This window comes from Rissa tridactyla, chromosome 24 (genome assembly GCF_028500815.1).
Source record: "Rissa tridactyla isolate bRisTri1 chromosome 24, bRisTri1.patW.cur.20221130, whole genome shotgun sequence".
NCBI lineage: Eukaryota > Metazoa > Chordata > Aves > Charadriiformes > Laridae > Rissa > Rissa tridactyla.
This window is the reverse complement of record NC_071489.1, coordinates 234,843-253,875: the sequence shown is the minus strand read 5'-3', so window position 1 is coordinate 253,875 and position 19,033 is coordinate 234,843. Positions and strand designations below refer to the sequence as shown.

Below are 19,033 nucleotides of genomic sequence, written 5' to 3'. Positions count from 1 at the left end.
GGATGGGGCAGAGGATGGAAATGGGACCCATGGGCTGTGCCAGCAGCTGGGAACTGGCCGAGGCTTCCCGGCAGGATGAGGGATGAGGGATGCCGGAGCCCACACGGTTCCCACGCCCACTCTGTGTCTGCACAGGGGGGAGTGAACGGTCCGGAGCGTCCCCTCGTCCTCCCGGGAGAGGCTCCCAGCCCCCAGCAGGGCTCAGGGCCAAGCTGGGCTCGCTCCCCCCGGCCGGGCCGGATGACAGATGCCTGTGGTGGAAGAGAACATGCGGCAGCCCCTGCTTCCAGCCTGGATGCCTCCGACCCGGACCTGCACTACGAGGAGGAGGAGGAGGAGGAGGAGGATGAGTCGGAGCCCTCGGACACTGGCAGCATCTTCTCCGACGACTCCGTCTACCCCTGCTACGAGCCCTCCCAGGGGGCTGGTGGTGCCGGGGACCTCAGCCTCTACCAGTGCTGCGCCAGGAACGATGCCAAGCTGGTGCAGGAGAGGCTGGAGCTCGGGGTGACCCGGAGTGAGGCCATGGAGCTGGACACCAACGGGAGGGTGAGCGTCTGGGTGGGCACCCCGCAGAGTAGAAAGAGGATTTCCTGGGAATAGGCAGGTCCTGAGCAGGGGTGGTTGCTAAAGCAGGTGGACGAGGAGGGAGAGTCCTGGCTTTGACAAGGGATGGGTCTCCTGGGGTTGATCCAATCCTTGGAGCAGAACCTTGTCTGTCCTCCCACCCCGAGCCTGAGTAGTTTGGGGCAGGGGGGCAGAGTGGGGGGCCATGGGGAGGCCTGCGGCAGGGAGGATGGTGCGGTGCCGGCCCTGGCGCTGAGTGCTGCCCCCTCTCCAGAACGCGCTGATGGTCGCCTGCTACAAGGGCTTCGTGGACATCGTGCCCCTGCTGCAGAAGTGCCCCTACATAAATGTTAACCAGCAGGACAAGGATGGGAACACGGCCCTCATGATGGCAGCCCAGGCAGGTGAGACCACGCTCAGCCTCGGCACAGGGCAGCCCCCGTGAGACCCCTCAAGAAGTGATGTGACCCCCTGTGCTTCCTGTCCAAAACCCTTAAAATCATAGGATGGTTTGTGTTGGAGGAGACCTTAAAGCCCACCCAGTGCCACCCCCTGCCCCGGGCAGGGACACCTCCCCCAGCCCAGGTGTCTCCAAGCCCCGTCCAACCTGGCCTTGAACCCCTCCAGGGATGGGGCAGCCACAGCTTCTCTGGGCAACCTGGGCCAGGAGCTCACCCCCCTCACAGCCAAGAATTTCTTCCTCACATCTCACCGAAATCTCCCTCTTGCAGTGTAAAACCCTTCCCCCTCATCCCATGGCTCCCCTCCCTGCTCCAGAGTCCCTCCCCAGCTTTCCTGGAGCCCCTTGAGGGACTGGAAGGGGCTGGAAGGTCTCCGCGGAGCCTCCTCTTCTCCAGGCTGACCCCCCCCAGCTCTCTCAGCCTGTCCCCACAGCAGAGGGGCTCCTGTGCGCCATCGGGAAAGCTGAGGGTCCCGAGGGATGTGACCCTCCCCCTCTAAGTTTACGGTTCACCTTAGCACGGTTTTGAAAACAGTGTAGGTGATGCCAAAACAGAGATTCCTACAGCAATGCTGTCTTGCAACGCATCTCACCCGAGCAGCCGCACGGGGCTGAGCCGGAGCCGCCCCACGTGCTCTGGAAAAGCCCCGTGAGCTGCAGTGATTCACCTGCACACAAAGTCCAAGCTGGCATATGCCATGAGTAGGGACCAAATCTCCAGTCACGGTGGTTTTTCTTGCTTCTACAGAAGAGTCCGTCTCCTGCTGCCCTGATTAACTGCGGGGGGAAGGATGCTTTCAAAGTGGGGATCACCTTTTATTCCCACTTTATCCTTGCTGGAATTGATGATTTTTATTTCATTTTTGGACTCTTTCCTGCGTTCTCTGCTGAAGCAGCTGGTGCGCCAGTGCTGTTCCCTGCACAGCCACACACAAAACAAAATAAACCCAAACCCTTTCAGTCCTGAGCCCTCCACATTTCTGCGTTTCTGTCCTCACGAGGTGCAGTTGCAAAATACTTTTTTCTCCAACCAGCAGTTATCGCTCGTTAACTGTCGGAACTCTAACGCAGCTTCTCTTGGCTGTTAAGGACACATCACCATCGTCAACTACCTCCTCAACTACTACCCCGGGCTCGAGGTGGACAAGCGGGACCCCCGGGGCCTGACGGCGCTGATGAAGGCTGCGGTGCAGGGGCGGCAGGACTGCGTGGCTGCCCTGCTCCTGGCCGGTGAGCATCTCCCCAGAGACTCCTCGGGGTTTTTTGGGAAGGGGTGGCATTGCTGCTCACCCTGCGCTTGCACCATGCGCTCTGGGCGGGGGACGGGGTGGGACGCCGCGGTGATGCTCACTGCCTCCCGGTGTCTCCAGGAGCAGACCTGCAAGCGGTGGATCCCGTCAAGGGGAAGACGGCCAGGGAGTGGGCAGCCTTCACCGGCCGCTTCGAGACGACCATGCGGATCCGGAGCCTCCTGCGGCGCCCACGGGCAGAGCAGTTCGGCACCCGGTACCGGCCTGAGTGGCCGGCCCTGGCAGAGCTGGTGGCCAAGGCCCTGGGCCCTAAAACCAGGGGAAAGAGGCTGTCAGAGAAGATCCAATCCATATTCACCTTCAACTTCCCTCACGACCCTGAGGAGGACGGCGTGATGGACCACATGGTGAGGATGACCACCTCCCTCGCCAGCCCCTTCATGGCCACTGCTTGCCAAACCATCTGCCCCGACAGCCCCCCTGAGGTGGGCAAGCGCAGGCTGTCGGTGCCAGAGATCCTCGGGCAGCATGTGCCGGATCCAGACGTTGAGCCAGAAGGCGCCTCGTGCCCCAGCACTGCTGCATCCTCCTGCAATGGCCAAGCCATGTCGGAGATCCGGCTCCTGCCGCCGCGCCGGCCAGCTGGCGGCCTCCTGGGATTCCTGCCCCTGCGGCTGCAGCGCGGGTGTTCCCGCATCTTCCCCGGAGAGCCCGTCCCCAAAATCAAAGTGAGCAAAGACTCCTGCCCACCCGCCCGCTGCAGGGAGCGGAGGCAGCGCGGGGGGGACAAGAACCTGCTGCAGCCACCCAAGTGGAGGTACAAGGAGCGGAAGGAGGAGAAGAAAGCGGCCAAGGAGGCGAAGACCGAGGAGAAAAAGAAGAAAAGGGGGAAGAGCTGCTGAGGCAGGAGGTGTCGGGGTGGGGGGAGCTCCCAGCCATCCCCTGGGACTTGCTCGCTTTTGGCACAGGGGTGGTTTCCTTCACCGGCGGGATGGGGATGCCCAAGGGAGGAGGATGCTGGGGACGTATCCAGCTGAGATGCCCCAGCCCCTGTGGTCCTGCGTCCCCGACCCCCTGCTTGGCCCCTCGTCCTCTCCTGCCTTGAGGACCCGGCTCTGGCTGTGCTGGGCTCTGATGGGCCGAGACCCTGCCCTGGGCTGGGCTCTGGGTCTGCCAGGGAGCAGGTCTGCAGCAGAAGTGTCTCTTTTCTCTTCTTTTTTCCTCTCTCTTTTTTTTTTTTTTTTTTTTTTGCCTCTTTGATCTTCCTGAGATCTTGGTCTCGCAGCACGTGGTGGAACGCGGCCATGCAAATTGAAATGGAAGTGGTTGCCATGTTAACAGGATTGATTTAATGAATAAAGCTCAGGGCTGCTTGTTGGGCTGGCAGGAACGTTTCCCCCTTGCTGCCAGCGTCCCCTGTCCACCCCGTCACCCCCTCGGTGACATTAACTTCCCGCTCCTCTGTGTTCCTGAGCTGCGGGTGGACAAAGCAAGGCTCAGCGCAGGGAAGCATCTCCACGCTGGAACCCAAACCTGGGGTGCTCATGGGCTCCCTCCCCAGCTGCTTCCCAGAGAGGAGGCAGCTTTTGTGTTCCAACCTTACCCAGGATGCGACCCAGAAGTCCCTGTTCCCAGGAAAACCACCTTCCAGGAGCTCCAGCCTGTGCCCACGTGGAGCCACGGGACCCCTCGCCTGCACCCACAGGGAACCCCATGGCTGTGGGTTTGTCGGGTGCCGGCACACCCTGGATGTGCTGCAGCAGCAGCCGGCTCGTGCTCCCAGTATTTCCAGCTCCTCTTAAATCTGGCTCCATCCTGGGGTGTGGGATGGTGAACCTGGGGTGCCGGCTGCCCTGAGACGCTGCGGTGGCTCCTGCAACACCCAAGCACCCCGGGTTTGACCCCCAAGGGAGCGAGAGCTGCTTGAAGCACTAGTTATCCAGGTAATAAATAACCAGTCCAGGTTATATATACCTATAAAAATAACCCTTGGCCAGTCAGGCAGCCCAGGACGGAGCCCCCGCCCTTCACTGTCCCCTTCTTTAGGGGGACAAAACCCCCCACTCCCCACTTTTAGGCTGAGGCTCTGCCTTTCACGGGGCACCGGGGGAAGGACGCTGGTCGGGAAGGAGCTGCGACCTCCCCGTCTGTTCCCCTCCAGCCTTTGGCTTGCGTCGGGCTCCCCGGCACGTGGCCGCCCTCCTTCGCCAGCTCCGGCAGCAGCTCGCAGATGAGCCGGGGGCGGACAGCACATGGAGCAGCCTTCGCACGCGCTGCGCCAGCCCGGCGCCCGCTGCGCAGAGGGAAGGGAGAGCCGGGCCCCCGCCTGCCCCTCATCACCCTCCATCTCTGCCAGGACGGCTCGGTGGAACCCCCAGGGAGGGATGGGGACACCCACGGGGAGGGTCCGGCCGTGGTCTGGGGGTACTGGTGCCTTTCCATGGGCTGAAGTCACAGCATGCGGCAACGAGCACCCAGACGACAGAAAGTCGCACTTCGGCTTCAAGGGGGTGGTGGGAGGTTGGGCCATGGCAAGCGCGGGATGGTGAGTCGCGGCACTGCTGATGGTCAGCCCGGTGCCCTGCCTGCGGCTGAGAGAGCCTGGGGTGGGCTCGGTGCGTTCGTTAATAAACCTCTACGGATGAATTTGTTTTTCCACGGCAGCAGTGCCAGAGACACAGCCCGGCCCGGGGCTCCCACCCATCCCTGCCCTTTCAGTCATAGAATCATGGACTGTGTTGGGTTGGAAGGGACCTCTAAAGGCCATCTAGTCCAACCCCCCTGCAGTCAGCAGGGACATCTTCAGCTCGATCAGGTCACTCAGAGCCTCATCCAGCCTGGCCTTGGATGTCTCCAGGGATGGGGCCTCCACCCCCTCTCTGGGCAACCTGGGCCAGTGTCTCACCACCCTCAGTGGAAAGAACTTCTTCCCAATGTCTAATCTAAACCTGCCCTGCTCTAGTTTAAACCATTGCCCCTCATCCTATCGCTCCATGCCCTTCCAAACAGCCCCTCCCCAGCTTTCCTGGAGCCCCTTTAGGGACTGGAAGGGTCTCTAAGGTCTCCCCGGAGCCTTCTCTTCTCCAGGCTGAACCCCCCCAGCTCTCTCAGCCTGTCCTCACAGCAGAGGGGCTCCAGCCCTTGGAACATCTTCGTGGCCTCCTCTGGCCCCGCTCCAACAGCTCCGTGTCCTTCTTGTGCTGAGGGCTCCAGAGCTGGACACAGGACTCCAGGTGGGGTCTCCCCCGAGCAGAGCAGAGGGGCAGAATCCCCTCTCTGGATCTGCTGGCCACGGTTCTCCTGATGCAGCCCAGGATGCCATTGGCCTTCTGGGCTGCAAGGACACATTGTTGGTTCATGTCCAGCGTCTCATCCACCAGGACCCCCAAGTCCTTTTCCGCAGGGCTGCTCTCTATCACGCCATCCCCCAGCCTGTATCGATAACGGGGGTTGTCCCGACCCAAGAGTAGGACCTTGCACTTGGCCTTGTTGAACTCCATGAGGTTTGCTCGGGCCCACCTCTCCAGCTCGTCCAGGTCCCTCTGGATGACATCCCGTCCCTCTGGCACATCGACCGCGCCACTCAGCTTGGTGTCATCAGAAAACTTGCTGAGGGTGCACTTGATCCCACTGTCTGAATCATTGGTGAAGACATTGAACCGCACCAGTCCCAGTACAGATCCCTGAGGGACACCACTTGTCACCCCTCTCCACCTGGACATCGAGCCATTGACCACTGCCCTCTGGATGCAACCATCCACCCAGTTCCTTATCCACCAAACAGTCCACCCATCAAATCCGTATCTCTCCAACGTAGAGAGACGGATGTTGTGGGGGACCATGTCAAAGGCCTTGCAGATCTCCAGATAGATGATGTCCGTAGCTCTCCCCTTGTCCACTGATGCAGTCACTCCGATGTAGAAAGCCACCAGGTTGGTCAGGCAGGACTTGCCCCTGGTGAAGCCATGCTGGCTGTCTCGAATCACCTCCCATGCCCTTAGCACAGCTTCTAGGAGGATCTGCTCCACGACCTTCCCAGGCACAGAGGTGAGGCAGACAGGGCAGTAGTTCCCAGGGTCCTCCTTTCTACCCTTTTGAAAATGGGTGCGATGTTTCCCTATTTCCCGTCGCCAGGGGCTTCACCTGACTGCCACGACTTTTCAAATATCGTGGAGAGAGGCTTGGCAACTACATCAGCCAGTTCCCTCAGTCGCCTGGGATTAGGACGTGGCAACTTTTAGAAGTTTTTCAGCAAGTGGTTATTCCCCCGGTGATGATCGTTGTTAAAATATGGACCTGTCCCATTTGGAAGATGAAAATCCAGGGACTGAAGCAGCCGGCACCAGCCCTCGTTGGAGAGGCGGCGTGCTCGGCTGCCCGGGGACACTCTTGCCAGTGGCCATAAAGGTGGGGTGCCGGTGCCCACCGTGTGCCTGTGCCTGTGGAAGGCAGCTGGGACACAGGAGCCATCCAGGAATAACCTCGGGAGGGGCCGATCGCCGGTCAGATCACTGGGACCCACATGCCGGAGCAAAGATGGTCATGGCGATAAGGCATCTGCAGGCACCGGCTTCCTCCCGGGCGGCTCCTATCTGATGGAAACTGCCCGTTTCCCCTGCGCCGGCTCTGCAAACCTCCCGGCCCCGGCACGGGCAAGGTCACGCATGAAGGTCCTTCATGTTTTATCCTGGTTTTGTGCTTTTGTTTGTTTAAACTTCCTAGATCATGGGCGATAGCCGGGGAGAGGCGGCCAGCAAGACCTCAAAGCTCCGCAGCCGGCCCCCGCTCCCCCGGCACGGGGTGGCGGCGGGGGCCGATTGGGTTCATGGTGCAACTGTGGCTGGTGATGCAACGGGGAACAGAGAGGTAAATCAGGCCCTGTAACTTCGTTAGGAAAGAGGCAGCGATGTCAGCCCACACGCTGCCGGCTGCCTGCTCCGGCTGCATCCCCCTGCCCACTGGAGGTGGTCACCGTGCCGGGGCGGCAGCCGGGAGAAAGGCAGGGATGGGGCTTGGGAAGGCGCTGGAGGGTGAGGAGGGGAGCGGGAGGAGCTCGAAGCTGCCGAGAGCGGGGTGGCTGAAAGAAAACGAACCCGAAGCCGCAAAAGGGGAAGCGGCACTTCCTCTGCCCGCAGCCCCGGCGGCACCATGTGTCCTGGGGGAGCGGGAAGTGCCCAGACTCCCCCCGTGGGAGCGGCCCCACCACCCGTGTCCCAGCGCCCGCTGCTGCAGCATCCCAAGGGCAGTGGTGGGGGTCAGCAGGGACGTGATGGCAGGAGGCACTGAGCAAACCCCCTTGGCCCACCCCAGGCCTGCTCCATGCCCGCAGCTGGGGCGAGCATCCCCGATGGGGTGACGATGCGGCGGCACCCCCCAATGCCGTGTTACACCCTGGGGGACACCCAGCCCCTGCCCTCCAGCCTGAAAGTCCCGCTGGGAAGTTGTGGCCAACACCGAATAACCGGGGAGCCCCTTGGCCCTGCCGTGGTGCTCCCATCCCTGTGAGGGCGGGATGCTGGAGCGGGAGGGATGGCCAAGCATGTCAAGGTCATTCCCGCAATGTCAAGGTCATTCCCACAGCATCTCTCCAGACCATTCCCACCCCCAGGACCATCAAAGCAACCGGCCACCTCTCTGCCAAAGGCCTTTAGATGCTCGGGGAAGGAGACATGATGCACGTCCCCCCACCGAGGGCTTGGGTTTGCCTTGAAAGCCATGAAAGTGGGGAGGGAAAGCATCCGGTGAAGGCCAGGGGCGGGAGGAACGGGCCAAGGGAGGGCAACCAGGATGGAGCTGGGGCCCGGTGTGCGGGAGGAAGGGAGGCTGGCCGTGGATGTGTGCTCAGCAATAGGAAATGCTTTATTAGCTGGGAGTGGTGGAGAGAAGCCAGGCAGGAAGAGGCAGTAATAAGAAACATTTTTTTGACTTCTCCCACATCCAGACCACAGAACGCTTGCCAAGCGGCTGCGTTCGGACAACGGGGCCGCTCAGCCAAGCCCCTGGGTCTGGGACGGGGACGAGGACGGAGACGTTCCCCCACCGGGACGGGCGACACTGCAGCCGCGGGAGCCCCTGTGGTGCCGGGATGGGCGGTGGGAGGGGAGCAGCCCCATGAAGCTCCTTCAAGCCGGGGCGCACGGCACGGAGTGGAGCTGCCCCCGCCGAGCCTGGGACAGGAGAGCCTCGCTGGGGCCGGGCAGTGCCGCAGGCGCCCGCAGGACGCGGATGCTGTAGGTGAGTGGGGAAGCGCCGGGTGCTGGCAGGGTCTGAGGCAGCCCCGAGCTCAGCGCCTCCCTCCCGATTTAACCTAGCGCAGCCGAAATCAGGATTTGGCCCCGTTTCCTTCGCGTTCGGTGGGACGCCGGGGTTGATGTCAGGGAGGCTGGAATCGGGGCTCTGGCAGAGCCGGGAGCTTAAGTCTGGATTTACACCAGTGCGGTAGTAGCAGGATCCATCCCCAGGTGCTTGTGAAAGAGATGAAACAATATGCGGCCGCTACCAAAACCCAGAGCTGACATGGGAAATGGAGAATTTGGGTGTATTTTGGAAAGGCGTGAGTAAAATGAGTGAAAGTTGACGGCTCCACTGGCCAGGGGCTGGAGCAAGGGCGGTGGGTCACCGATGGCAGCGACGCCACTGGACGCGCCACCTCGACGTAGCCCTTCTGCAAAGCCGAACGCCGGGTCCCTCGGAGGAGGAGTGGGCGAGGGAGAGACAAACGGCTGCTGCAGGGGCTCCGTTTTCAGAACAAAGTGCCTAAAGCGAAGCTGGTGCCGTGGGGGCTCTGTCCCACCGGCGGCGTTCAAGCCCTGGGCAGGGTTGGGGCAGGATCGCTCCCCTCGTCCCGGCTCTGCACGAGGAGCTGTGTGCGACCCCGGCCCCGCTTTCCTGCCTCGCCAAGAGATGAAGGCGGGTGCGAGCCGGGTTTGCTGCTCTTGTTGCGTCCCTCGTTTACGGCACAGCGATGCCCATGGGTGTGAGAGGGGCCGGGGCAGCGCAGCCCACCCGAGCTGAGCGTTGCATCCGTCCCTCCTGCGCCAGCTGCACCGGAGGGTCCAGGGGACGCAAACGGCTTTGCTACGTGCGTGGTGACCCTGCAGTATGGGCAGCAGGGAGGAAAACCTCCGTCCCTTGCCTGAAACCAAGCTGAAGCCTTGGGAGTCTGTGGCAGAGCCTTTGCCCACTCGGATGCGGTGTCCATCCAGCCCCTCGCATCGCAGCCAGTGCTGTCAGTGTTTGGCACATGCCCTGCGTCCCCCCAGCCAGCGCCGGCACTGCCCGGCCGGGTGGCGCAAGGGTCTCCACCGTGTCCGGCTGCCTTCAAAAAGGCGACACAGGGGAACTGAGTCACGAGCCACGTCCTGCGGCCAAACCCCCCCCCGGGAGCAGCAGAAACTGCAGGGGAGGGCAGAAGCACCAGGCTTGCAAAGCTCCGCCGAGCCACCCCAGTAAGAGCAAGGGATCCTCCAGCCATCTTCATGTCCCTGAGGACTGTGCCCAGCCCAGCCATCCCCTCCCCGGGCTCTTGCCGCCTCCTGCTCCGTCTCCCCTCAACAGCCCCTTTGCTTTTCTCACCATGGGGGCACAGGGAAATTCCCCTTCGCCAGGGCTGGGTCTTGCTCCGGACCCCCCCAGCCAGCACCGCGGCACGGCTGCCTGTTGCTCCCAGATGCTTTGCCAGCGCCCATGCCCCGCCTGAGAGGTTTAAATTGGGGGTTTTTTTCTTCCCTCTCCTGACACTGCTGCAAATCCCAAAGGATGGAAAGATGCAACACGGCAACGTGACTCACCCTCAGCCCCCAGGCGGGCTGGGGAAGGTGCTCTGGAGGGTGCGTGCACTGCAGCTCCGGTGCGAGAGAGACAGGAGGGAGGTTGGGGACAGGGATGGGGACACAAGGGCTGGTTTGACCCATTGACAGAAGCACCTGGGAAATTTCTCCTACAGGACGCCGGGGACGGCTCTGGGTTAAGGTTTGCTCTCGGTTAGCACGGAAAATCTGTGCGGGGCTGTCGCACGTACAGCAAAGCTTGGGGGGAGGCCTCGACTGCTTTGTGTTTCATGGCAAACATCCCCCAGCCGACTGAACGGCTCGGGATTCTTTGGAAGTGCCCCCGAGGAGGGAATTCACCACCCGGGAGTCTCAGCTTCCCTTTAAAAAGATGCGTTTCGTAGTTCTCAGGGCTGCAAGGAGAAGCGCTGTGCCTGGGAGCATCCTGGAGGCTCAGGGAGCAGAACCCCAACTCCGGGGAAGTTTATTTTTTAAAATTAAGCTGATCCCAGGCCAGCCAAGGGACCAGCTGCCGCTTCACCGGAGATCAGCCCGGCCATCGCTCCTGGCACGGGGCACCCAGGACCAGACCCCGCTCCTGCCCTCCGGCCCCGGGACCCGGTCGCCGTTTCCTCCCCACGAGCAACAACCAAGAGAGCTATTTTGGGGAGGAAAAGCCCGTTTTACGCCACAGCCAGAGCCTGCCTGTGTCAGCCACGTCCGTGCATGCTCTCGAGGGCCGGGCTTGCGTGACTTCGCTTCCCCATCAAGGCCAGAATCTAAACAATCTTGATTCCTGTCCCGGCGGCCCTGGGCAGGGCTCCTTCAATTGCAGGAAACGGAGACTTTGGCGTGTTTATGTCGGGAACCGCGAAGAATGAGCCGAGGAGGGGCTGGGGAGCCCCGGCTGCCGCCGGCCGAGCTCTCAGCCATGTGAAAGGGGCAGCGATGCCGGCGGGGCGAGGGGTGGAGGGCAGCACCGGCTCCGCCGTGTTTGCCTTGGCAGAAATGGTTCTTTTAGAAGGAAAAAAAAAAAAAAAAAAAACAACAGAGAAAAAACGGCAAAACTTCCCACAAAGGCACAGCAGGGGAATTTTTGGCTGCCTCTGCTTGCATCGTCGATAAGGTCCATAGAAAAGCCCCCCCAAGGGCCGAGCCCCGGACCGTGGCTCTGGTGCCAGCGGGGGGTGCGCTGTGACGGGGGGGCTTTGAGCTCTGTCCCATGGCACGAGTCTTGCCAAAGCTGTCATGTCCGGCAGTGCCATGGCATCACCCTGCTCGCCATTGCTGCCGAACCCATGGGGTTTGCTTGCTGGCTGTGGTTACACAGCGTGGGAGCCACAGGAATGGTGGGAAATGCCGGAACACGGATGGCTGGGATAAAGGAAGGATGTTGGGGCGGCATGGACGTGGTGAGGTCCCCGTTAACGGTGCGCTCCCGAGCGCTGCGGGGCCGTGCACGGTGTCTCCGTGCCATGGTTGGGAGGTCCCCTGAGCCCGGGAGGTCCCGGGGTTCTGCTCTCAGGAAGGGCTGTACCCGGGACGTCCGGGGCCGAACTCCGCTTGGAAGCAACACATCCTACCATAGCCCTCGCCCTCCCCGCCGGCCCCCCGCTTCTTTCCCAAAACCCCTGTGGCCACCCCCAGCCCGGCAATGAGCCCCTCGGGGGGCCATGGGGGGCCGTGGGGAGCTGCAGGGTGCAGTGGGGGGCTGTCTCTCACCCCTCTGCTCCCCCAGGACGATGCCGTGCGGAGCCCCCGGCCGGGCAGTGCTGGCGCTGATGACCCTCTCCCTCGGCTTCGCAGCCGGTGAGTACCAAGGGGACGCGGTGAGGGCGGGCAGCACTGGGCGCTCTCGGCCACGCGCGGGGGGTTAAAATAAACCCTCGACTCTCGGGGAACGTCATCACTTGCTCTGCTGGAAATAAACCACTGCGGAGGGCAGTTCATTCAAGCTCGCCCGGAGCAAGCGCCGAGGGCGGCAGGGCCCCCCAGGGACCCGCGCTGTCCCCAGCGAGGGGCTTCTCCCCTTTGGGACGGCGACCTGCCTCCAGGAGAGGATCTCAGCTTAACTAATTACGGTTCATCAAGTGCTTTGACATCACCAGAGGGGAGTCGGGGAAAAAGCTTGCCCGCACGTGCTTGAGAACGTGTTTTCTCCCTGGGGCGCTGGTGCTGCTGGTGGGGAGCAGGGACGAGCTGGTCGAGACCCCCAGGGGGCACCGGGGTGAGCTGGGGACAGATCCAGGCTGGGCGCCTGTGCAGGGAGAACCGACGCAGCGTGGCCGTGCCGGGGAGGAAGAGCAGAGCTCGTGGGGAGGATGAGTCCCCACCTGGTCCCCATCCTGCCCATGGGACCACCAACCCCCAGGGTTTACCAACCTGGTCCCACCACCACCCCATGGCCCTGGGCGGCCTTTGGGACAGGGCGGGGACAGGGGCAGGAGGGGGCCCTGGCCACAGCCGTCCGTCCCCTCACTGCCGTCCTTCCGTTCCCTCGCCACCGTCTGACTGCCTGCCCTCACGCTGAACTCGCCAGTTCCAGGAGGGATATTTTCTCTACGAAAGGGCAGAGCTAAATTGGGAGGTCGGGAGTGTGGCCGCCCTCTCTGCTGCTGCGGCACCACAGCGCGGGGAAGCGCCTTCAGGCGGCCGGGGAAAGCTCCAGGGAAGACCCTGGGTTCGGCACCTGGGTGCCAAAACGCAGTGTTCCCACGGCACCCGCTGGGGTGGCACTGGCTGTGTTTGGGGCTTTTCATCCCAACCTGGCTCCCGGGACCCGGCTCCCGCAGGCAGCCCCGAAGCGGGGTGCTCCCGCGTCCCCTGGGACCCCGCGGGCGGGATGTGACCCTGTGTGCTGCAAACCAGTGCGTCCCAGTTAATCCCAGGCGGTGGGGCTGGATGCACAGCCTCTCTGCTGCCTTCCCGGGGGCACGGGGACAGGCGACCCCCAGCTTCGGGGCTGGCTTTAGGGTCCCAGCTGGGAGCAAGTGATTTTCCGGGAGGTCTCAGGACAGGCTCCCCCGTGCTGAGCACCCGCAGCCGCCTTCCCCAGCCGGTCCCGGGCTGCCTGCTCTGGAAATGTGGTTCAAGAGTCTTTAGGACAGATGTCACTGTCCCCAAAGCCACCAGGGTGCCCTGGGATGGGTGGCAGGGCGGTCCCATGGCACAACGCGTCCCCTCCTCATGCCCACAGATGAGCTGCTGTGCGCCTGCGACGTGCCACACTGCAGCCTGCCCACCTGCACGGGCAAGGTGTGCTTCGTCAGCAAGAGGAAGGAGGAGGGGACCATCACCCAGCACAGGGGCTGCTTCTCCCAGAACATCCTGGAGAACTGCCACACGCCCGTGACGGAGCAGTACGGCATGACGTGCTGCAACTTCAGCATGTGCAACGCTGAGCTGGAGATCTTCCTGCAAGGTACGGGGGGCACGGCCGCCTTCGAGGAGCTGAGGGGGGAGAGGGGCAGAGCTGCCCACAGGGCTGGGATGTGGTTGGGTCTCCAGATCATCCCCCTCCTCGCTCAGCACCTCGAGGGTCCCCCTATCCCAGGTGGGACAAGGCCCGCGAGATGACCTCTGTTGTCCCTTCTTGGGGCTGTGCCTGCAGAGCCGCCATCCATGGGGCTGACCCCAACAATAAGCCACCCTCCCCAGGTCCAAGCCCAAACACCAAGACCTCCACCCTCCCCAGTTCCAACCTTCATACTCCCATCCATCGTTTTCCCCCGCAGGAGAAGAGGCCCTGGGAAAGGCACCTTCCCTGCCCAACCTCCTCCTGATGATCTTCGTCCCGCTGCTCACCCTCCTCATCCTCACGGTGCTCACGGCGCTCTTCTGCTGGAAGGTGGCCCAGCACCGCCACAAGAAAAGTGACTTTGGAGACACGGACCTCATGCTGAAGACATCCATGGTGGGAGACAGCACTTTGGAGGTGGGTGAGCTCTAGGGGGGACCCTGAATGCCCCCGAGGCACGGGAGGGAGGGATGTGCCAGGTGTGGGGCGGCCATAGGGCTGACCCCGCTGCCGCCCCGGCTGTGCAGGACTTGCTGAATGACGACTGCACCACAGGCAGCGGCTCGGGGCTGCCCTTCCTCGTCCAGCGAACGGTGGCTCGGCAGATCACCCTCGTGGAGTGCGTGGGTAAGGAGAGCGGCCGGGCATGGGGGGAGGCTGCCCCAGCCCTCCCAACTGGCACCTGGGCACATGCCGGACCCCTTCCCCGCAGCAGCTGGTGATGGCACCGCCACACCAGACCCGGGAGGGGGCATGGACATGATCGCATTAGGCAAAACCCTGTAGAGAGCCCAAGTTCTCCCCTTGTCCTGCTGGTGGGGGGACAGGGAGCGGCTGGGTGCATGGGCGGCAGTTAGCCGAGGTCAACGGACCCTGCGCCGCTCCATTGCTCTTCCACACCGGGAGCCCCACACTGGGCACCCCACGTTCATCACCCTGGGTGTGGGGAGGGGGCTGGGGGCCAGAGGGGCCTCATGATGCGGTGCCGTGGCTGCGACAGGCAAAGGACGCTACGGCGAAGTGTGGCGAGGCGTGTGGCATGGGGAGAGCGTGGCCGTGAAGATCTTCTCCTCCCGGGACGAGCAGTCGTGGTTCCGCGAGACCGAGATCTACAACACCGTCCTCCTCCGGCATGACAACATCCTGGGTGAGTGAGGGGACAGGGGAGCCAGGGGGCGGCTGAGTGGCGGCTCCATGGTCCTGGCTCTTCTCCCCATCCAGGCTTCATCGCCTCCGACATGACGTCAAGGAACTCCAGCACGCAGCTCTGGCTCATCACCCACTACCACGAGAACGGCTCGCTCTACGACTACCTACAGAGGACGGCCCTGGACGTGGAGACCTGCCTGGGGTTGGCCTCCTCCATCATCTGCGGCCTTGTCCACCTCCACGTAGAGATCTTCGGCACCCAGGGCAAGCCCGCCATCGCCCACCGCGACCTGAAGAGCAGGAACATCTTGGTGAAAAGCAACCGTCAGTGCTGTATCGCGGACCTGGGTGAGATGGGGTCAAACGTAGAACCCCACAGATGTGATACTCCAGGAATGTGTCACTCCAGGAATGTGTCACTCCAGGAATGTGACACCCCCAGGATGTGGTGCCTCAGGGATGTGGTACTACAGGGATGCAGTGCCCCAGGGCTGTGGTGCCCCAGGGCTGTGGTGCCCCAGGGCTGTGGTACCCCAGGGATGTGGTGGCACAGGGATGTGGTGGCACAGGGATGAAGCATCCTGGAGATGCAGCACCCCAGGGATGCAGCATCCCATGGATGTGATGCCCCAGGGATGTGGTGCCTCAGGGATGTGGTGCCCCAGGGATGTGGTACTCCAGGGATGCAGCAGCCCAGGGATGTGGTGACACAGGGACGTGGTACCCCAGGGATGTGGTACCCCAGGGATGCAGCACCCCAGGGATGTGGTGGCACAGGGATCGGGGCTGTGGTGCTCCAGAGCTGTGGTACCCCAGGGATGCAGTGCCCCAGGGATGCATCATCCTGGGGGCCCAGCACTGGCGCGGCGCTGACCGGGGCCGGCACCCCTGCAGGGCTGGCCGTCATGCACTCCCAGGGCAGTGACTACTTGGACATCGGCAACAACCCCCGGGTGGGCACCAAGCGCTACATGGCCCCGGAGGTGCTCAGTGAGCAGATCCGCACCGACTGCTTCGAGTCCTACAAGAAGACGGACATCTGGGCGTACGGGCTGGTGCTCTGGGAGATCACCCGGCGGACAGTGGTGAACGGTGAGTGCCTCCCAGCCGGCTGCCACGCTCCCTGCTCCCAGCACGGCTCCGCTCCCGCTCCCTCCTTCTCTCCTTTTTATGGTGGTTTTTTTCTTCTTTCCCTTCGCCCAGCAGATTAGCTGTAAATTATAAACACTGTAATCTAGTGTCAGCACCCGGCTCCCTGATTAAAGGGCCCATTAGACTCAATCAGCGCTTTGTTTGTTCAGCGCTGATTAGAAAACAAGCAGCGTGGAGCGTTGCCTGGAAGCCGGCCATGGCCCGGACCTCCGGCCGGCCCGGCGGTGCTTGGCTTCGGGGGGACGGGGGTGGGGACGAGGTCCCCCACACTGCAGAGGCTCCTTCTCAGGGCTGCCCAGCCAGCACCGCTCACCGCCAGCAAAGTCCATTAGAAGCATTAATTAAATGGTGGGCGCTGGCGGGTGAGGCAGGAGGTCCCCCCGGGCGCAGTCTGGCCTGGATAATCTCATTTACCACCCCGGGGCTCCTTCAGATTAAACATTTACTCCGAATTACCAAAGCCATGTGCAGGAGATGACCTTCAGCCGGCTGGTTTTAACCCTTCCAGGCCCCCTTGTCCTCCGGGATGGGCTGAGTGGCCCCTGCGCAGTCCCGGGCCGTGGGGGACAGGGGCTCCAAGGGACCTCCAGGCTCAGGGGCCACCCACCGGGGTGCAGGGGGGCCAGTGGGTGCTCGGGGCAACCCAAAGGGGTTAAACCCTGCGGACACACAGCCATATGGAGGCACTAAGCGGGGATTAGCTGGGCCAGCTGGCAGGCTCACCATGGGGCTGCCGGCTGGAGGTGGGGGGCCGCAAGGTGGCATCAGTGCCAGGAGCTGGTGCGGGTCCTCCAGCTGGGGCTGCAGTTGATGGTAGGGCTGGTGCTGGAGATGTGGTTGATGGTAGGACTGGGGCTGTGGTTGATGGTAGGGCTGGGGCTGTAGTTGATAGTTGATGGTAGGGCTGGGGCTGGAGCTGTGGTTGATGGTAGGACTGGGGCTCCGGTTGATGATGGGGCTGGTGTTGGAGCTGCAGTTGATGGTAGGGCTGGTGCTGGAGCTGTGGTTGATGGTAGGACTGGGGCTGCAGTTGATGGTAGGGCTGGGGCTGTAGTTGATGGTTGATGGCAGGGCTGGGGCTGGAGCTGCAGTTGATGGTAGGGCTGGTGTTGGAGCTGTGGTTGATGGTAGGACTGGGGCCGCGGTTGATGGTGGGGCTGGTGTTGGAGCTGCGGTTGGTGGTAGGGCTGGTGCTGGAGCTGCGGTTGATGGTAGGGCTGGGGCTGCGGTTGATGGTTGATGGTAGGGCTGGGGCTGCAGTTGATGGTAGGGCTGGTGCTGGAGCTGCGGTTGATGGTAGGGCTGGGGCTGGAGCTACCATCCATGCTACAGCTGGCTCTGGAGCCAGCCCCAGCCTCCCCGTGCCATCCAGCGAGGTCCCGCGGTGCAGCGGGGGCTGGAGCCGTGCACCCCATGGGCAGCATCGCTGCTGGTGGCAGTGGGGGGGGAGCAAATCACACTGGCAATTCCCAGAGCCCCCCATGCCCCCCGAGGCAGGGTGCAGGTCAGTTGTGCCAAATCCCCCCGGGGACCCCATGATGTGGAGGGTGGGGGGTGAACCCCACACACCCCCCTGCCCTCACACCCCACTGCTCGCAGGCATCGTGGAGGAGTACCGGCCGCCCTTCTTTGATGCTGTCCCCAGCGACCCCAGCTTTGAGGACATGAAGAAGGTGGTGTGCATCGACCAGCAGACCCCTGTGATCCCCAACCGCCTCTTCTCCGACCTGGTGAGTCCCGGAGGGGACCGCCCTGCTCCCACCCCGAGCCAGACCTTTGCTCCCCGTGACATTCCTCAATTTTCCCCTCTTTTTGTGCCTCCCCCAGGTTTTGTCGGCGCTGGTGAAGATCATGAAGGAGTGCTGGTACCAGAGCCCCTCAGCCCGCCTCACCGCCCTGCGGATTAAAAAGACGCTGAAGAAGCTGAACAATTCCCTGGAAAAGCCCAAACCGGAGCAGTGAGCGCTGGGAACGCGCCAGAGCCACTCGCGGGCTGCACCGGGGACAGCAGCGAAGCCAATGCCGGGATGGCTCCCAGTCACGGAGGGGGTTTTGCTCGCAGCCCCCGCCTTTCCCACCCTTTCTTGGAGCCTTTTTAATTTGCAAGAAGGGAAAAAATAGGGGGAGGGGGGGGAAAGCAAGGGAGGAATCTTCCAGCTCGGCTATAAAAATACCCCCCGGATCTGTCATCTGACGCCGGCCCGTCTCGCCTGCCTGGCGGGGATGGCAGCAGGGCCGCCTGGGGCCCACCCAAGCCCCCCGGCCAGACGCCACGGCCGATGGACGAGCAGGCACCGGAGCCAGCACCATCCCCTGCCGCAGCCCCCGAGCCCGGCCGAGCACCCACCCATCACCGGCGCCCGGTGCGGCACCCAGCAGCGGGTGCTGCCCAAACCTGCCTGCCCGGCGCGTCGGCAGCGGGGATGCCGCAGGCTCGGCGGTGGCGGCGGCAGGAATTCCCCGACGGGCCCGCAGTGCCCGGCGCGCCTCTCGCCGGAGGAGGTCTGGGTTTGGCTGGGAAAGGGGATGGTCCGAGGGCAGCATCCCCCGGGCTGGGCTGGATCCGCACCCTGGCGCATCTTGGGGCTGCTCAGGACGAGAAGCTGCCGGCACCGAGAAGGGTCTGAGCATCCCCCGTGCCACAGGGACACACTGAGACGGTGGCCGTGGTGGCCTGATCCTTCCCCAGAAGTCCCCCTTTCCAAGCCCTTTTGGGTTTTTCCAACATTTTGGTGTTTTCCAGGCCATTTTGGTGGACCCTGCGGCCAGCTCCAGCCCGCACCGCTCACCACCATCCCGAAAACCACCCCACATTCGGGGCTGGTCAGACAGGACCGGGATGTTCAGCAGAACCAGCTTTGCGCCTTACTCCATAATTATTTAATTATTCAGATTTAATATATTTAATAAAGTGTAAAGCTATTTTATCGCTTAACAGCTGCCAAACCTCCATGGGGCAGCGGGTGAGGTGGCAGGATGAGACCCCAGTGCTTCTGCATGGCTGAATTCATCGCTTCAACACCACGTAGCTGCCGTGTATCGCTCCGGCGTCACCAGATCCCGCAATAAACCTGGATCCAGCCCCCTGCCAACCCTCTCCCTGTGCCCGGCTGCACGCGGGGGGGCTGCGGCTACCAGCCCCCCCACTTCCTGGGGTTTGCCCTGCGAG

The 19,033-nt window shown here is 62.8% G+C and overlaps 2 protein-coding genes across 2 annotated transcripts; both read left to right on the top strand.

Annotated features, from left to right (window-relative positions):
- The first annotated feature begins 240 nt into the window (after window positions 1-240).
- Window positions 241-3,179, top strand: ANKRD33 (ankyrin repeat domain 33). Its single transcript, XM_054183085.1, has 4 exons — window positions 241-549; window positions 842-971; window positions 2,117-2,257; window positions 2,398-3,179. The coding sequence occupies exons 1-4, from the start codon at window positions 241-243 to the stop codon at window positions 3,177-3,179; spliced, it is 1,362 nt and encodes a 453-aa protein (XP_054039060.1).
- A 5,003-nt stretch (window positions 3,180-8,182) lies between these two features.
- Window positions 8,183-18,799, top strand: ACVRL1 (activin A receptor like type 1). The gene is made up of 10 exons (XM_054183083.1): window positions 8,183-8,511; window positions 11,785-11,855; window positions 13,243-13,467; window positions 13,781-13,980; window positions 14,091-14,190; window positions 14,564-14,710; window positions 14,785-15,060; window positions 15,607-15,804; window positions 17,464-17,594; window positions 17,692-18,799. Exons 2-10 carry the CDS (start codon window positions 11,789-11,791, stop codon window positions 17,824-17,826), a joined length of 1,479 nt encoding a protein of 492 aa, XP_054039058.1. The 5' UTR covers window positions 8,183-8,511; window positions 11,785-11,788; the 3' UTR covers window positions 17,827-18,799.
- Window positions 18,800-19,033: the final 234 nt, after the last annotated feature.

Coding starts and splice junctions, on each gene's coding strand:
- ANKRD33 (XM_054183085.1), top strand. CDS start 241: ATGACAGATGCCTGTGGTGGAAGAGAACATGCGGCAGCCCCTGCTTCC. Junction 550..841: donor AGCTGGACACCAACGGGAGG/GTGAGCGTCTGG, acceptor CCCCCTCTCCAG/AACGCGCTGATGGTCGCCTG. Junction 972..2,116: donor CATGATGGCAGCCCAGGCAG/GTGAGACCACGC, acceptor TTGGCTGTTAAG/GACACATCACCATCGTCAAC.
- ACVRL1 (XM_054183083.1), top strand. CDS start 11,789: ATGCCGTGCGGAGCCCCCGGCCGGGCAGTGCTGGCGCTGATGACCCTC. Junction 11,856..13,242: donor CTCCCTCGGCTTCGCAGCCG/GTGAGTACCAAG, acceptor TCATGCCCACAG/ATGAGCTGCTGTGCGCCTGC. Junction 13,468..13,780: donor GCTGGAGATCTTCCTGCAAG/GTACGGGGGGCA, acceptor TTTCCCCCGCAG/GAGAAGAGGCCCTGGGAAAG.